Source organism: Condylura cristata, unplaced genomic scaffold (genome assembly GCF_000260355.1).
Source record: "Condylura cristata isolate star-nosed mole 26May11 unplaced genomic scaffold, ConCri1.0 scaffold00022, whole genome shotgun sequence".
NCBI classification, from domain to species: Eukaryota; Metazoa; Chordata; class Mammalia; order Eulipotyphla; family Talpidae; genus Condylura; species Condylura cristata.
In genome coordinates, this window is record NW_004567123.1 from 30,640,977 (window position 1) to 30,657,512 (window position 16,536).

At 46.5% G+C, this 16,536-nt stretch overlaps 1 protein-coding gene across 1 annotated transcript; it reads left to right on the forward strand.

The window, feature by feature from the left end:
* The first annotated feature begins 439 nt into the window (after positions 1-439).
* On the forward strand, positions 440-15,487 carry DDX27 (DEAD (Asp-Glu-Ala-Asp) box polypeptide 27). Its single transcript, XM_004687464.2, has 21 exons — positions 440-614; positions 1,011-1,157; positions 3,044-3,103; positions 3,333-3,495; positions 4,035-4,078; positions 4,193-4,279; positions 5,240-5,345; positions 6,058-6,231; positions 6,867-7,017; positions 8,237-8,336; positions 8,459-8,600; positions 9,604-9,757; positions 10,497-10,578; positions 10,675-10,852; positions 11,444-11,550; positions 11,708-11,810; positions 13,717-13,811; positions 13,907-14,030; positions 14,527-14,614; positions 15,186-15,260; positions 15,382-15,487. Exons 1-21 carry the CDS (start codon positions 522-524, stop codon positions 15,398-15,400), a joined length of 2,292 nt encoding a protein of 763 aa, XP_004687521.1. The 5' UTR covers positions 440-521; the 3' UTR covers positions 15,401-15,487.
* The last annotated feature ends 1,049 nt before the right edge of the window (positions 15,488-16,536 follow it).

The window sequence follows — 16,536 nt, forward strand, 5'->3', positions numbered from 1 at the left end:
TGTCAATACATGTAAAAGTTGTATCAGTACTGGCACATAGTAAATATTATGTGGTCGCTATTTTTATTTTTTTTCTTTTTATAAAAATAAATGTTTACTATGGAAAACAAATCTAAGAAGAAAATAAAATTCCTAATTCTACCACCCAGAAATAATCATAGTTATGATTACCTTCTACAGTTTTCTTTAAATAGACATAAACGTTGAGAACGTCTCAACGTACCCCTTTCAGACTTTCTCTCTGGCACCCCAGAAACCCCTCAATGTTACCAATGCTTTCCTAACAGAAGACAATGGAACTTGCTTATAGAAAACAAAGCCCAGTCCCGTGATTTCCTAACACAGAACCACGCCCCGGGTCGGCGCATGCGCATTGAAGAGTTCGGCGGGGCTGCTGGGCAGGGACTTCATCAAAGCGGATGTGACGTTTGTCCCAGGCGCAGTGGCCCTGAGCAGTTCGCGGAAAAGTAAGGCCCCGACGTCGCGCCGCGCTGGTTTCCGGAAGTGGCTGAAGCAGCAACATGCTCGAACAACTGGGCTTCATCCCCACGATAGGCGAGGATGACGAGGTGCCACTGGAGCCCGAGTCTGACTCCGGCGACGAGGAGGAGGAGGTATGCGCCGCTGCGGCGGCCGGGCGCGGCGCGGGCAGTCGTCTCCCGCATTCCTCCGGCCCCTGGCTCCAGCTCCTCGGCGTCCGCCGCGGGCAGCCAGGTGTCCAGGGAGAGGCTCACGAGGACCAAGATCTGCTCATTTGCTGGTCACTAGCTTTTCCTCTTCGTGCCTGTGCCCTTGCGGGTCCGGATGCCCCGGGGAGCTCACTGCCCATTCACTGAATTGACTTTCCCTGCCTTGTGTAACAGATCCAAGGTGAAGCGCGTCTTGGTTCCTGCCTGTTGTCTTGTCATCGGTTTTTGCCTTGTCTGTTTCTGAACTCTTACTGGTGTCCTTATGCCTTTCTAGTGTTTTTTTCATAACGGTTCCATAGTCTTACTGCTGCTTCTTCCCAGGGACCCATCGTGCTGGGCAGAAAGCAGAAAGCTTTACAGAAGAACCGCAGTGCTGATTTCAACCCTGACTTCGTTTTCACGGAGAAGGAGGGGACGTATGATGGCAGCTGGGCCATGGCTGATGTCTTGAGCCAACTCAAGAAGAAGGTGAGACACAGAGATGAGCAGTCTCACTCATAGGTCTTGGGTTGTTACAGTTACACAGTGGCTTTAGGATGCTGACCCAGGCCGCATTACCTTTTGCCATCTGCTTACATTCTGCAGACACTGGAACTCCTTTGGAAATCTGTGATGTAGTATTTGAGTGGAGAGAGTTGGTCCAAAATAACCCTCAGTTTTGTTTAAAACCAAACAAAATATAAAATGCTGCAAAATAGGTTTATTACAGACTTTGCTTACACATTCTTTGGTCTATATGTGATATTTAAAAGCAAAATTATATATATATATATTTTTTGCCGTAACAATTGTTTATAACACTGTTCAAAATTTAAATGTAGTGAAAATATCTTATATACTTCATTATAAAATATGCATAGCAGCTTTTCCTGGAGGGATGGTGAGCTCAGTAACTTCTGTGTTTGTATTAAGAAAGCACCTCCTTGATTTTATAGGTGTTCCTCTAAGAAAAAGTCTGAGAGGAAACCAGTCTAATGGTTGAGGAGTACCAAACATTTCATATAAGTTACTTGAATTAAAAAACTGGACAAAGCTATATAAAAATGATCAGAGGTGGGGAGGGGATGGGAGGATTCACCAGAGACAGAGTGGGGAGCAGAATAGGCAGATTGAATGAAATACACTGCTGAGGGGAGAGCAGACAAGATAGGAGAGGTGTGCTGTGCCATGTGGGGGTTAGTTCCCTGGCTGGGGATAGAGCGTAGTCTGTAGTAGTAATAGCCCTGAGACTACATCCCTAGGCCACCAGGGAGGTCCCCATTTACTCCTGTTTTGGATATGAGAAAGTAAACACTTGGGTTATGTCAGTTTGAAACAAAGAACATCCTTACCATGGTGTTTTGATAGCTAGATTCAGCCCTATAGATACTGTTATTCTTGGATAAGATGAAATTATGTGGCATCACTGAATAGGGTTCCTACTTTCCACACAGCACAGCCAAAGCTGCCACAAATGTCATTTCATCTACTTGTTCAGCCAAGATCCTGTGCTTTTCTTTGAATCTGGTTAACAAGCTAGAGGGTACATCTGAGTTACTTTCCATTTCATGTGCTACAGTGAGAAATGATTGCTGTACAAGGCCATTTCATTCAGATTCTGCTGGTCCTTGCTGTGGTTGAAATTAAGCATCACTGCCTCTTCAGGGTCATCTAGAGAGGATTGTTTTTTTCCTTTTCAGTATTTTTTAGAGGGTGGCAATGAAATTTCCTTTTTCAAATGAATTATGAAGTGTTTGTTCCCCTGGTCTATATTTTGATGATGAAAGTCTATTTCAGGTTCATTCACAAAGTCATATCTTTATGTCTAGATCCCATATAGGCGCCTCATGTAGTTAAAGGATTGGTCTTATAAGATCTACTTTTTAGCAGGTAGAAAAATAAGTGGATATTTAGTTATATAATGAACTGCCCCTGTGGTAAATGCTGTAGCAGTTCAGGAAACATTGAGGAGGCCTGGAGGGAGCCTGCTGTTGCTCACCATTTCTAGAGTTTTAGCATAGCTAGAGTTACCTGAATTTGCTTGGATTTCAACATTTTAATTAGTAAGTCTAAGGGAACGAGTTCATGGGCAAGGGGAGTGGTTTTTCGAAGTAGCATTAGATACGTGACATTTCTTGCTCATTTTATCATTCTAAATAGTAAACACTTAACATGTGGATGTTGTGATTGGCTCCGGGTATTTTTAAGTTTTTTTTTAACTGACCATTAATGTGTTTTTGGATAATATGCAGTTGGTTTATCTGTCTGATGACAGACAAGCCTTTACTGTGTTAACGTCTGAGATCTGACACTCGGCCTGTTTTTTCTTTTTCCCACTTGTATATGTCCTTTTCATCTCTTATTTTTATCTGCAGAGGGCAGCTACTACATTAGATGAGAAGATTGAGAAAGTTCGAAAGAAAAGGAAAACAGAGGTGAGAAAGTAATCACTTTTGTAATTAAGCCCTGAATTTTACTGTCACCATGACCCCATCATTTCTCTTCAAGCCCAAGTTGAGTAAAGCTGTTATGGGCAGGAATTTTGAGTCTGTGATGAATATTCACTAAAATCCATGTAACTTTCGGCCCGGACTTTTTCCTTCGCAGGTTTTGGATATTCCCACGTTGTGGTAACCTTGCTCCACTGTGCATTTTCTTTTTCAGGAAAAAGAAGCCAAGTCTGGGAAGTCAGGGAATGAAAAAGAAGCAAAGGAGGGCTCTGAACCTGAGGGACAGGAAGACCTTGAAGGAAAAGATGATGGCTCAGCAGCCGAAGAATCAGAGACTGACTACTCATCAGCGGATGAGAACATCCTCACCAAAGCAGGTAGAGAGCCCAGGGGCACTGTTGGGATTAGGGACGGGAAATCTTTCCGAGGGTGTCCTGGCTCCTCTCTGCAGGGAAAGTTAAGGTCTCGTGTTGAACTCCTTTTAGATTCTCTTTGTTTTTCTTGGGATTTTATTAGGCTCGTTCTACTTTGTAAGTAGAGTTTTCTCTTTTCCCGCCTCTAGCCCCAGCTGCTTCAGGCACCTCTGTGACTCACTTATTTGGGGTGATGGGTTCTCCACGTCCGAGGACTGGGTGGTCCAGCCATGTAGTGGGTACTCCATAAATAGCTCTTGGCAGAAATGAGTGCTAGAACAAGGTAGTGTAGTGGCTGAGAGCTTGGTCTTTGGAACTTGCCGAGTTTGCTTCCCACAGGATCTTAGGCAAGTTGCTTAACTGCTGTGACTGTGAAACATGGCTAATGACAGTAGCTCCTCAGGCTATTTGGTGGATTCAGTGAGACACAAACATGCAACATTCAAGACAGTGTCCAGCAGATCATAGAAGCTCCATAATCATGAGCTATATTTTCTCCCTAGATACACTCAAAGTAAAGGAGCGGAAAAAGAAGAAGAAAGGACAGGTGAGCATGGGCTCAGGAAACAGCGTGCAGCCTGTTTTTGCAGCTTGAGAGGTATTTAGTTTTCTTGGGCATTTTTGCTACACTCTCAGTATGTCTTCTGATGTTCTGATGTAGGAAACAGGAGGATTTTTTGAAGATGCTTCTGAGTATGATGAAAACCTCTCATTCCAGGACATGAACCTCTCCCGCCCTCTTCTGAAGGTAGTGGCTTCTATTCCGCAACCATGGAATTATTGCCTTAATTGCTTCCCTCAACAGCTGCCAGAGAACTCTCTAAACAGAAATTTCCCATGATGGCCCCTTCCTGCATTGCTTCCAGTGACAGAAGCCTTAGTCCTTATATTGGCTTATAAGGCCTTGTCCCTTTTGGTCCCTCCTGATGATGTCTCTTAACAGACATTCTGCTTTGGCCACTCTGGTCACTTTGCTGGCCTCCAACAGGTCAGGCATCTTCTTCCTCAGGGCTTTTTTAAAAAAATATTTATTTATGTACACAAGAACTGGGGTACAGGCCAGAGGTATGGGAGGTGACAGAGACAGAGTGGGGAGCAGAACAGGCAGATCTACTGAAGTACACTGCTGAGGGGAGCAGCGGGCTGGTCAGGAGAGGTCTGCCATACATGTGGGTCACCTCCCCGGCTGGGAATCGAACTTGTGCTGCAGTGCTGCAGATTGCCTCATAGTGCTGTGCTTTAACCCCTTGCACCACCAGGGAGGGCCCTTCCTTAGGGCTTTTGCACTTCACTCTGTCTGGAAAATTCTTCCAGAAATCTGCGTGGTGTTCCTTGCCTCTTCTAGGGTTCTACTCAGTAATCCTTGTTTAACAAGGAATAGACCTTTTCCAACAACCCTGCTACAAATTACACTCAGCCTCCAACTTCCATCTTCCTCAGCACCCTTGATGACTATAGTTTTATTGATAGCATTTATCTCCATAAGACATGTCTTTGTTTTTGTTTTGTTTTTTTTTCAGCACATTTTAAGATTCCTAGGACAGGATTTTTAGTTCTTTTGTTTACTGTTGTATCCCTCAGTAAATACCTCAATAAATGTTTATGGAATGAATGACTAGAGGGATTGAATTTGGTAGCACTTGCTTGGAAACCTGCCTCGCTTGTTTCATGCTGAGACGCCCTCTCCTGTCTGACCCTGTCCTTTCAGGCCATTACAGCCATGGGCTTCAAGCAGCCCACCCCCATCCAGAAGGCGTGCATTCCTGTGGGCCTGCTGGGGAAGGACATCTGTGCCTGCGCAGCCACTGGGACAGGTGAATTGCTGAATACGCAAGTACAGATTTCATGTGGTGACACTATGTCGTCTGTGGAGCAATTTCTGTTAAAAGCGAACATTTTCCTACTTGCTGAAATACTTTAGACTTTCTTTCAGTGGTTGTGTAGGGCAGTCACAGGTGCTGGGTCCCAGGGGACTGGTGAAGGTCATTACTTCAGATGTGATCTGGGTACCTCAGTGACCTGCTGTTGCTACTTAATAGGCCTCCATCACAGGAGTAGACTACCCAAGGGATGTTCATCATGACATTGTATGGTAGGATAGTTAATTTTAAAGTGGTTATATGATAGAATGCTATGTATATTATCTTTAAAAGATGTAGATTATTTAAGGAAGTAGGAAAAACATAAAACTTTAAAAAAAGAAGATAATTGCTAAACAGAATATATGGTGTTATTGCAATAAAACATCTCCACTGGAACAAAGCAAGACCAAAATAAAAGAAAAAAAAAAGATTGGCAGTACAATATCATTCTGTTAATATTTTCGCTAGTTGGCTGAATTTTGGGCAGTTTTGTCTTAATTTTTAAAAAATATTTCTTATTTTTTCCCTTTGACTATGTGGTTTAAAACCAGAATGAGTTGCTTTATTTTCCTTGGTAGTTAGGAGGTTTTCTGTGCTCAGGTGAAAACCTAAACTTCGAAGGGCTGGAACTCTTCTCATCTCTTCCTGCTGCTCATCTTTCCAGGTAAAACGGCAGCTTTTGCCCTGCCTGTCTTGGAACGTCTGATCTACAAGCCCCGCCAGGCCCCCGTAACCCGCGTGCTGGTGCTGGTTCCCACTCGTGAGCTGGGCATCCAGGTGCATTCTGTCACCAAACAGCTGGCCCAGTTCTGCAGCATCACCACCTGCTTGGCTGTGGGTGAGTTTCTGGGGACGGTGAGTTTCTGCCACCCTGAGACTGGCGTGGTAGACATGGCTGTGCCCTACTGTCCGAGAATGGTCGGTGGTGGGGAAGCCTGTGCATCGGTGAATCCTGATGGTAAAAGCTAATGCTAGGTTTTCATAGTAGGTAGTGGAGTAGGTTTGAGCTACCTTGCAAAATGAAATACCAAAGCTATAATTTTTTTTTCTTGGTGCCAAACAAATTTAGAGTCAAAATTTTGCTCTGCATGAATCATGAATAAAATCTTACAAGAGGCAGGAATTTAGTGATCATACAAGATCACAGTTTCAGCTGACATTCACTTTCCCCTCCTTAGGCAATGGGGGGGGGGTCAAAGGTGATGGCCAAAGTCGTCCGAGTTTGTTGCTGCTTCTCTCCATCCTTGAATGTTTGTGTCATCTTTGTGTCTGAAGTGCCTTTGTGTCATTCTGATTTTGGCACTCAACACAGTTATGATGAAGTTTCTGTCTCTCCTAACATATTGTAAAAATCCACTCCATCTTACCCTGTGTTGTTTCATCTGCATCTGGCATGAGACCGGGTGGGCAGCAGCACTTGATCACTAACAGCGAGTGATTGACCTGGCACAAGATGGGCCCTTCTCTTTGCAGGTGGCCTGGATGTGAAGTCTCAAGAAGCAGCTCTTCGGGCAGCGCCTGATATCCTCATCGCCACCCCAGGCCGGCTCATCGATCACCTCCACAACTGCCCTTCCTTCCACTTAAGCAGCATTGAGGTGCTCATCTTGGATGAGGCTGACAGGTACACCTGAGTGACGGGGCCCCAGACGTTCTGAGGTTCCTCAGCCACACACCCAGCTCGGGACCCAGAGCAAAGTAACTACTCTTGAGACCCAAAGAGGAAAAGGAGCGCAGTCTGAGTCAAGGAAACAGGATCTGATAGAGGTTTCGAAAGGGGAAGGGAATTACATTCTTCAAAAATGTTAATGTCTCAGGGCCTTCTGGTGACGCAGGGTTAAAGTCTCAGCACAATGAAGCTGTCATAGCCACTGCAGCATGAGTTCGATCCCCAGCCAGGGAGGTGACCCACATGGCACAGCAGATGCCTCCCATCTCACCTGCTGCTCCCCTCAGCAGTGTATTTCAGTAGATTTGCCTGTTTTGTTCCCCACTGTGCCTCTGGTGAACCTCCTTCCCACCTCACTTCTGGCCTACACCCCAGTTCTTGTATGCATAAATAAATAAATCTTTAAAAAAAAGTTAACACCTCAAAATACCAAGAAAGGATGTGGAAGCTTCAGATTAAGGGGACCAAGGAGTCGGGGCAACTAAAGGCTGTACCTGGTCCTTCACTGGAGCTTCACCTGGACAGAGGATCCATAAGGGGCTGGGTCCATTGAAAGAACTGGAGGAAGATAATCTCACAGACCGCTGGGTTTCTTGTTGACAGGCACCTCCTTGACCAGAGCAGTGGCGCGAGAGTCGCGTGCACTCCCTGGCAACAGCCCATCCTCATCCGGTCACTGGGAAGTAGTTAGATGAACCCAGTGTGCAAGGGTGAGGAGACTGACTGCGGGACCTGAAGTGACACGACAAACGTGAAACTGGGCTCCTGGATTGAAAAAATAAAAGTACAGCTTCGAATCTCATTTTGGGCATAGTTCCGGAAATTTGAGTATGAATGGAAATATTCTAGACACAATTTCTTGGGTGTGCTAATAATAGTGCGGTTATGTAGCAGCAGGTCATCATTCTTGGGGGAAGTGTGCTCAGACATTTAGGGGAAAGCGTGACAGCTGCACCTTGTGAGTAGCTCAGGAAAAAAAGGTAAAGCAGATATGGCAAAGTGGTAATTTAGGTGAATCTTGGAGGAAGGGTAAATGACAGTAATAGTAAGAAGTGAGCCTGAAATACAGCCAGTCACAGTAACAAGACGTTCCCTGTCTGATGTCCTCTGTCCCTCACTGTGAGCAAATATGCTGAGTGCGTTTCTTCTGATTCCTTCCCCCCCTGCTCGTCAGGATGCTGGATGAGTACTTTGAGGAGCAGATGAAGGAGATCATCCGCATGTGTTCCCACCACCGCCAGACCATGCTGTTCTCAGCCACGATGACAGATGAGGTGGGCTGCTGGAATTTGTGGCTGGGTGAAAGGGTGGGGGGTCAAGATCCCCAGATTTGGCTGGAGGGGTGCCTTGGGCAAGACAGGTTTGCAGGTGATCATCCCTGTCTTTGTGCCCGAAGGTGAAAGATCTAGCTTCTGTGTCCCTGAAGAATCCTGTCCGGATATTTGTGAACAGCAACACAGATGTGGCCCCCTTCCTGCGGCAGGAGTTCATCCGGATCCGACCAAATCGGGAAGGGGACCGGGAAGCCATTGTGGCAGGTGAAAGCCTAGGGCTTGACTTGGCAGGTTTGGGTGCCTGACTCATGTGGCCTCGTGGGTGCTACCCTGAAGCGATTGATTTTGCCCCAGCGCCGCCTCCAGCCAGTCTTCCTAACCCAGGGTGTGGCATAGCCACTCGCCTGCTCCATCACTGGTGTCACAAGTCCTTTCTCCCGTTTACCGCCTCCCCTCCCTTCCACCATCCTGTCTTTATGTCATTTTAAACACCCAGCCTCTTTCCTCCAAATGTTGCTCTGGCTCACTGTCCATGTTGTTACTGTGTTTGCTGGACGGTTAGAGCAGCCTTTGGCTAACTGTCACCCTTGTCCCTTGGTAATGCAGTCTCCACGTGCAGATCGTGGAAAAGGACTCTACAAATGAGCATTTCCTCCTGTTACTTTCCTATTTAAAGCCCTCTGGCAGCTCTCCTGCCTGCCTGTGACTATGCAGGTACCTCTTTTTCCTTTCTCCTTTTGCTAATAGACCTGTCCTTTCAAAATGTAAAGAAAGAAAGAAAAAAAAAGAAACGTGAAGCCTCTGGTGTCCTCCATTGCTCATAGACTAACATCTTCCTTAGTGAGCTCTGGGGAGTGGGTCCCCGCCTGCCTGGCTCAGCACCTGAGCAGATGGTACTCAGCCAGACCTGCCTGCTTTTGCTTTCTCAAACTCACTTGTTGTCCTGTGTGAGGCCTCTACATTAGCTTTTTCCTCTACCTGGAATTCTTCCCCAGACCTTTTCATGGAAGAGTCTGCCTTGTCATTAGCCCTGGGTTACCCCTTCAGAGAGGCCTACCCTGAAGTTGCCTCCTCATCTTCCTTTCACTCTCATGGTATTTCTCACCCTTGGGAATCAGGAATTAGCTGATCACTCTCAGCCCCGGAATGTGAGCCCTGTAAGGCAGGCACCTTACGTGTCTCCCCGGTGCTGGGCACAGTAGCCATTTGCAGGCAAGGAGGGAACACGTCAGAGATGTCTTCTGGCTCACTTTTCTGTCCCTGCCAGCTCTGCTGACGAGAACCTTCACCGACCATGTAATGCTGTTCACCCAGACCAAGAAGCAGGCCCACCGTATGCACATCCTCCTGGGGCTCATGGGGCTGCAGGTGGGTGAGCTCCATGGCAACTTGTCACAGACACAGCGGCTGGAGGCCCTCAGGTAAGGAGGGAGTGGGAGGGGGAGTTGAGGCTCCTGGATGTCCTTCTCAGGCAGGCCAGAAAGGGCTCTTCTTGAAACCACTGTCTTGGAGCAGTGCTGGGTGCAGATGGCCCAGGCCCCCTTTACAATTTTAGTCTCATCACTGAGGTCATGTGCTGACTGACGGTGTAGTCTTGCACTCAGGACTTGAGTGTGGTGAGTGCGGCCACAGTAAGAACTTCTAAGGAGAGGACGCAGCACACAGTCTGTGTTTACAGCTTTCCCAGTGCAGTGGACGGACCTGGGTCTGAGAGGAGATTTGGAATCAAGGCCATCAGCTGTGTTTTGAGTATTTACTTTGCCAGGCCTTGTCCTTGTACTTTTCCATGTGGTTTCTTGTTCAGTTGTCACAGAATGGAGTCAGCCGGGCGGGTGGGGAGGACTCTTTGGACGCTCCACCTATCCTCATTCATTGTAGGGAGGTAAGAGTTGTTTCTTCGAGAAAGGCTGTTTTGACTGCTGAGACGTTTGCACCTGCCATCTAGCGGCTAGTGTGCACTTAAAACCACGCTTGCTCTGCGTCGGGTGTATAAGGGGAGCGTAGGTGTCAGCTGGGCTGATGTGGGGAGTCTCCTCCCACTGTGACAGTCTGCACTCTGGTGCTTGGCTCCCAAAGGTTTTGTATTCCCTCAACTAGCTCAGACTGTGTGGAGCATTACTGGGGGCAGGTATCTGAATGAACATCTGTGGCTATTTCCAGGCGTTTTAAGGATGAGCAGATTGATATCCTCGTTGCTACAGATGTGGCAGCGCGTGGACTTGACATTGAAGGGGTCAAAACGGTGAGCAGGCCCGTTTCCCTTCAACTTTCGGGGGGAGCTGTTTTGCCTTCTCGCGTCCCTGTGTTCCCTGACCCTTGCTTGACTTTGACCTTCCAGGTAATCAACTTCACGATGCCCAATACCATCAAGCATTATGTCCACCGGGTGGGCCGAACAGCCCGTGCTGGCAGGGCTGGGCGCTCGGTCTCTCTAGTGGGAGAAGAGGAGCGGAAGATGCTGAAGGAGATTGTGAAGGCTGCCAAAGCCCCTGTGAAGGCTCGGATACTTCCCCAGGGTGAGCAGGCACCCTGCGTCTCAGGGCCACTGGGGTGGGTGAGGAAGAGTCCTGGCTTAGAAACTGGGGTGAAGACAGGGCAGGCCAGAGACCTGGGCTTGGTAAGCCAGTAAGAGGCACATTAGAGAGGTGGGCTGTGAGTTGGAACTTTATTCTGTGAGGCCTTTTTTTTTGGTGGGAGTTCTTCAGCAGAGAAGTTTAAACACATTAAAAAAAAAAAAAATTTCTGGAGCCCTCCCTGGTGGCGCAGTGGGTTAAAGCACAGCACTAAGAAGCTGAAACCACTTCCACATGAGTTTGATTCCCGCCTGCCCCGGAGTGACCACATGGCGAGGCAGACCTCTCCTGACCCGCCCGCTGCTCCCCTCAGCAGTGTACTTCATCGATCTGCCTGTTCTGCTCCCTGCTCTGTCTCTGGTGAATCTTCGCACCCTCTGCATCTCTGGCCCGTATCCCAGTTCTATACGAATAAATAAATAAATCTTTAAAAAAAAAAAAAATTTCTGTTACTAAATACGCATCTACATCATTTTCATCCAAGAAACAGTATTCACATCTATCTGAATATATTTTTTGTTCTTTTCCCTTGAGATGTCATCCTCAAGTTCCGGGACAAGATTGATAAGATGGAAAAAGATGTTTATGCAGTTCTGCAGTTAGAGGCTGAGGAGAAAGAGATGCAGCAGTCAGAAGCCCAGGTGAGGTTGTGACAAGCGCTGTGGTTCTCTCCAGCTAGTGTTGTGTCTGCCAGACGTTGTCAGATCCCAGTGGTTACAAGCAGTGGCCTCTTGCTGCTGCCGTGTATTTGTCATCAGATGTAGGTTTCATGCAGACGTGCTCTTGCTGTCCCCACAGATCAACACAGCAAAAAGGCTCTTGGAGAAGGGGAAGGAGGCACCCAACCAAGAGCCTGAAAGGAGTTGGTTCCAGACCAAAGAAGAGAAGAAGAAGGAAAAAAGTATGTTGGGAACTGCCTCGGAAAAACTGACTTTAGAATTAACACCTGGCCCAGCAGCGCCACTCGCAGGCCCATGCCCAAGAGGCTGAAGAGGAGGACTCAAGCCAATACTTACATGTGGGGGTTCACTGAAGTTAACCAGCCAGAAGTGGAAATAGCCCGTGTCCACCAACGGGTACACAGATATCCATGTGTGCACATAACATGAAATTGGGTTCAGCCACAGTGTAGTTCTGACCCATGCTGTGAGAATGAACCTTAACATGCTAAGCGAACTAATCCAGACACCAAAGGACAGATAGTTATGATTCCATTTATGTGAGGTGTACAGATAGACAGATTCATAGGCAAGTAAAGTAGGACAGAAGTTATTGGGAGGAGGGAGTTACTACTTAAATGGTTATAGAGTTTTTTGTTTTTTTTTAAAGATTATATATTTATGTATGTAAGAGCTGGAGTGTAGGCCAGAGGTGCAGGCATGGTGAGAGGACTCACCAGAGACAGTGGAGAGCAGAACGGTGGATGGACTAAAATCCACTGCTGAGGGGAGCAGCAGGCGGGTCAGGAGAGGTCTGCTACGCTGTATGGATCACCTCCCTGGCCGGGGATCGAACTCATGCCGCAGTAGCTGCAATAGCTTCATAGTGTTGTGGTTTAACTCTCTGTGACACTAGGGAGGGCCCTGGTTATAGAATTTCTGTTTGGGAAGATGAGAAAGTTTTGGAGACAGGTAACAGTGACAGTTTAGTAACAGAACATATATATGATTGTGAATGTAATTAATGCTACTGAGTTGTACTCTTAGAATTGATAAAGTGGTTACTGTTATGTCACATGTATTTGTCACTGAAAAACTCAGGAAGATATTTCTATAGATACCCAGTTAACAAAAATGATCTCCCATTGTTCTATGCCTTGCTTTTTTCAGTTAATTTTCTCCCTTAGATGATCCTTTCAAATCTGCACAGCAGCACCCACCCATGTGTGTATGCGCATGTATACATACTTACACACATGAACATTCACATACATAGATATCTGTTTATTTTTCCTTTAAATGACTACATGGTTTTCCATCATATGGGTAGGTTATTGTCTAATTATTTCCTCATTGAGGGCCTTTGAGTTTGTTTCCAATGTCTTGCTTCTATAAACAAGTGATAGCATGAATATAACTATGGATGCCTCTCACTAAGCAAGTGTATCTCATTCACAGGCTAAGTCCCTAAAAGTGAAATTGTAGACCCTGTGTAGGGTGTCTGTATTTATTGTTTGTTAGGAACTGAACAATGAACCTCCAAAGGGGTTGTACCAGTGATTTAGAGAATACTGCCTATTTTGACAGGACAAAAAATAAGGATATATGTAAAAATTTTTGTTAAGAATAAAGAGTGTGAGGGTCCCTGGTAGCACATGGGGTTAAAGCACAGCACTCTGGAGCTAGCTGCAGTCACTTCAGCACTAGTTCAATCCCCAGCCAGGGAGATGACCCACATGATGCAGCAGACCTCTCCTGTCTCACCTGCTGCTCCTCCCTCAGCAGTGTACTTTGTCAGTCTGCCTGTTCTGCTCTCTACTCTGCCTCTGGTGAGTCCTCTCACCCTCCTGTACCTCTGGCCTCTACCTTAGTCCTGTATGCATAAATAAATAAACCTTTAAAAAAATAGAACTCTATTGTGGGAAGTTGGGAGTATGTAAGTGAACTAAATCACCTTTCAAAAGGGCAGTTGATAGATAATGCTTCAAGTGGGTTCTTTGAGAAATACAGTCGTAAGCATGTTTAGTGAGATGGAAGTAAACATCAGAAGAGGAAGTGATTACTGTTTCCCATTTCAAATATGTGGGCTTGTTAAGTTTAAAAGATATAAAATAGTACCTGAAATCTCATGTTCACTTCTCCACTCAGTTGCCAAGGCTCTGCAGGAGTTTGACTTGGCCTTAAGAGGAAAGAAGAAAAGGAAGAAGTTTATGAAGGATGCCAAGAAAAAAGGGGAGATGACAGTGAGTAGTCTCCCCTTTGGAGCTAGTTCCTGCTCAGTGTCATGGGGCAGGGCTGCCTGGTTTGTGTCCTACTGACAAGTTATCCTTCTTCCTAGGCAGAGGAAAGGTCCCAGTTCGAAATTCTCAAGGCTCAGATGTTTGCTGAGCGTCTGGCCAAGAGGAATCGTAGAACCAAGCGGGCCCGAGCCATGCCTGAGGAGGAGCCAGCAAGAGGCCCTGGTAGGCACCTGGGACCCTGCAGGAGCTGTTGCAGGGCTCCTGAGACTCAAGCTGATGTTTGGGGGGTGGGGGGAGTTGGGAGGGATGATTTAAGAGCCCATGTTTTTTGAGTATATACCAGTGTGTGCAACTGTCTTTTACTGGCTACACGTGAGCCTGTGGATAGTTGGGAGAGCCCTACTGACTGGAGCCTTAAGTCCTTGCAAATGCTGTTTGGAGCCAGGACTCTTGGTAGAATGAAGTGGAGACTTTCTGTGGCCCATTTCCCATGTAATGGCCATTCACCTCTGGACTGCAGCCAAACTCTGAAGTAGTTCTCCGTGCCTAGTAGTTCTGATTCCTTACCCCTCTCTGCTGCAATCTGATGTCTTCCCTCATGTCAGTAAGCCATCAGGCTAGAGCATCCCCTGAATTGAGAACGATAACCCTGAGTTGAAGAGGACTTGGGAGTTTGGGCCAAAGAGGGCCACATCTAAACTATTCTCTCTTTGCACAGCCAAGAAGCAAAAGCAAGCAAAGAAATCTGTATTTGATGAAGAACTTACCAATACGAGCAAGAAGGCCCTGAAACAGTATCGAGCTGGGTAGGGTTTTAAGTCATCATGAAATTCCTTGTATTTGATAAAAGTTAGGGATCTTCTCCATCCATTCCTATTCTCAATTCTCATATCGTCATAACTTTATAATACATAGTTTCAAGGGCTCCTGTTTCCCTCCCCACCCCACTTCTCCTCCCAGGCCACATGGATATATATACGTAGGAAGAGAACAGAAAGTGTTAAGACCTTCCTGCTCTGGAGGAAATAGGGCCCATTTTAGCTTCAAAAGATCATCTCTTAGGTAGTGATCCAACCCAATCTGGGTTTGTTCTTGGGAATGTGGTGGTCTCTTTCACATCCCCTGGGCAAGGGTTAGGTAGGGATAGACTAAGCTTCTAAGGTAGTTTTTTCATATACACTAGGAGGAAAGGCCTCTGCTTTTGTTTCAAACCTGGACCCTGACTTCTAGAAAGCCATGTTATCAGTGGAAACACACACTCTCTCTTGGGCTCTGAAAGTGATGCATTTGCTGCTGCTTTGGGTGGGGTTTGGGATGAGACGTTGCCCGTTTGTCTAACTGTGATCATTTCAGCCTGTCATCTTCTCTCACCCATAGCCCATCCTTTGAAGAAAGGAAACAGTTGGGCTTGCCCCACCAGAGACGAGGAGGAAACTTTAAATCTAAATCCAGGTAATGTTTGCATGCAGTTCTAGAAGGCCAGAGGCGGTGAACCTTTGGGGTTGGATAGAGACCCTTTATGAGAAAGGAGCTTCTCCTTCCTTTCTGGGCTTGATTCGGATTCTCTTAACAGGTACAAGAGGAGGAAGTAGCTGTGGTGGCCTGAAGAAGTTCGTGGGGCAACCCTTAGATTCCTTCCCTGTGGGAAGTCATCTTGGTTTGATCTTTTCTGCATTTGTAAACATATTCTTTAAAATTTTAAGAGATGTCTGTGTCATTTGTGCTTTAAAAAAAAAGTAAAGCTGGGGTGTGTGTTCTGTAGCTGGTCAGTCATCAAGGTTTCACATAAAGATTATGGCAAATGGAAGAAGTGCTTTTGGGGAGGGGGGCACATTCCATCTCACTGCAAGCTTTATCATACCTTCTCTCATCTCTTCCTGTGGTGGCTCAGGCCGCCGGTCTGCTGGTCTGGTACTGCCACAGGGACATGGGAAGCGGTTTAAGCCCATAGGGGAGCAGAGTCTGCAGTGAGAAGATTCTTGCCAGAAGTTCTCTCCTGTTGACTTCCCGAAATAAAGGCTGTCATGTACTGAGCACTGCCTGTTCTGTGCACTGGGCACCATCTCACTCACCTTGCATATCTAGGCAGGTAGTTACCCACGTTTTACAGATGAAGGAACAGAGGCTTGGAAAGATGGGGGTCACTCTCCAGGCTTTACAGTTGGGGCTTCAGGCTTTTGAGACCAGGTCTCCCTGAGCGCACACTCTGACTCTTCATGCTGTAAAAGTGCTACTAGAGAGGTGAAAGCTTAGAGGGGATACAAGCGACACTGATAGCATAAAATCAGCACCTTGATGAGACCGTTCACCCTGTACAACGACTGTCACCCTTTTCTGAACTACAGGTCCTTTGAGAATAGAGCAATCATGTTTGCCAGATACAGTTTTAAGGAGCAGACTTCCCCGGCTACCCCCTGCTAAAACAATTCTAAGTTACTCAGTAGGACCCTTGACATTAGTGTGTGTTCAAAGCTACTCATTTAAGCTGCACTTAGCAGCTGCCACAGAGGGTTCCAGTGAGTACATACACCTGTCTGTGTCTCTGAAAGGACGATACACTGCAGACGCACAGGGTCTGTGGGTGGACTCATGAAGCTGTTCACATAGTTGCCTTTGGGGAAGGAAACTTAAAGTACCCTTTCGAACAGGTTGAACTTTTTTTTTACCATGTGTGCAGAAACGACTCGGTAGCTCAGTAAAAACCGCATTCTACAGAAACAAAACAATA

Bases quoted from the DNA above. Each gene is read 5' to 3' on its own strand.
- DDX27 (XM_004687464.2), top strand. From the start codon at position 522: ATGCTCGAACAACTGGGCTTCATCCCCACGATAGGCGAGGATGACGAG. The intron at 3,496-4,034 runs GTAGAGAGCCCA...TTTTCTCCCTAG, and splicing joins GAACATCCTCACCAAAGCAG to ATACACTCAAAGTAAAGGAG. The intron at 11,811-13,716 runs GTATGTTGGGAA...TTCTCCACTCAG, and splicing joins AGAGAAGAAGAAGGAAAAAA to TTGCCAAGGCTCTGCAGGAG.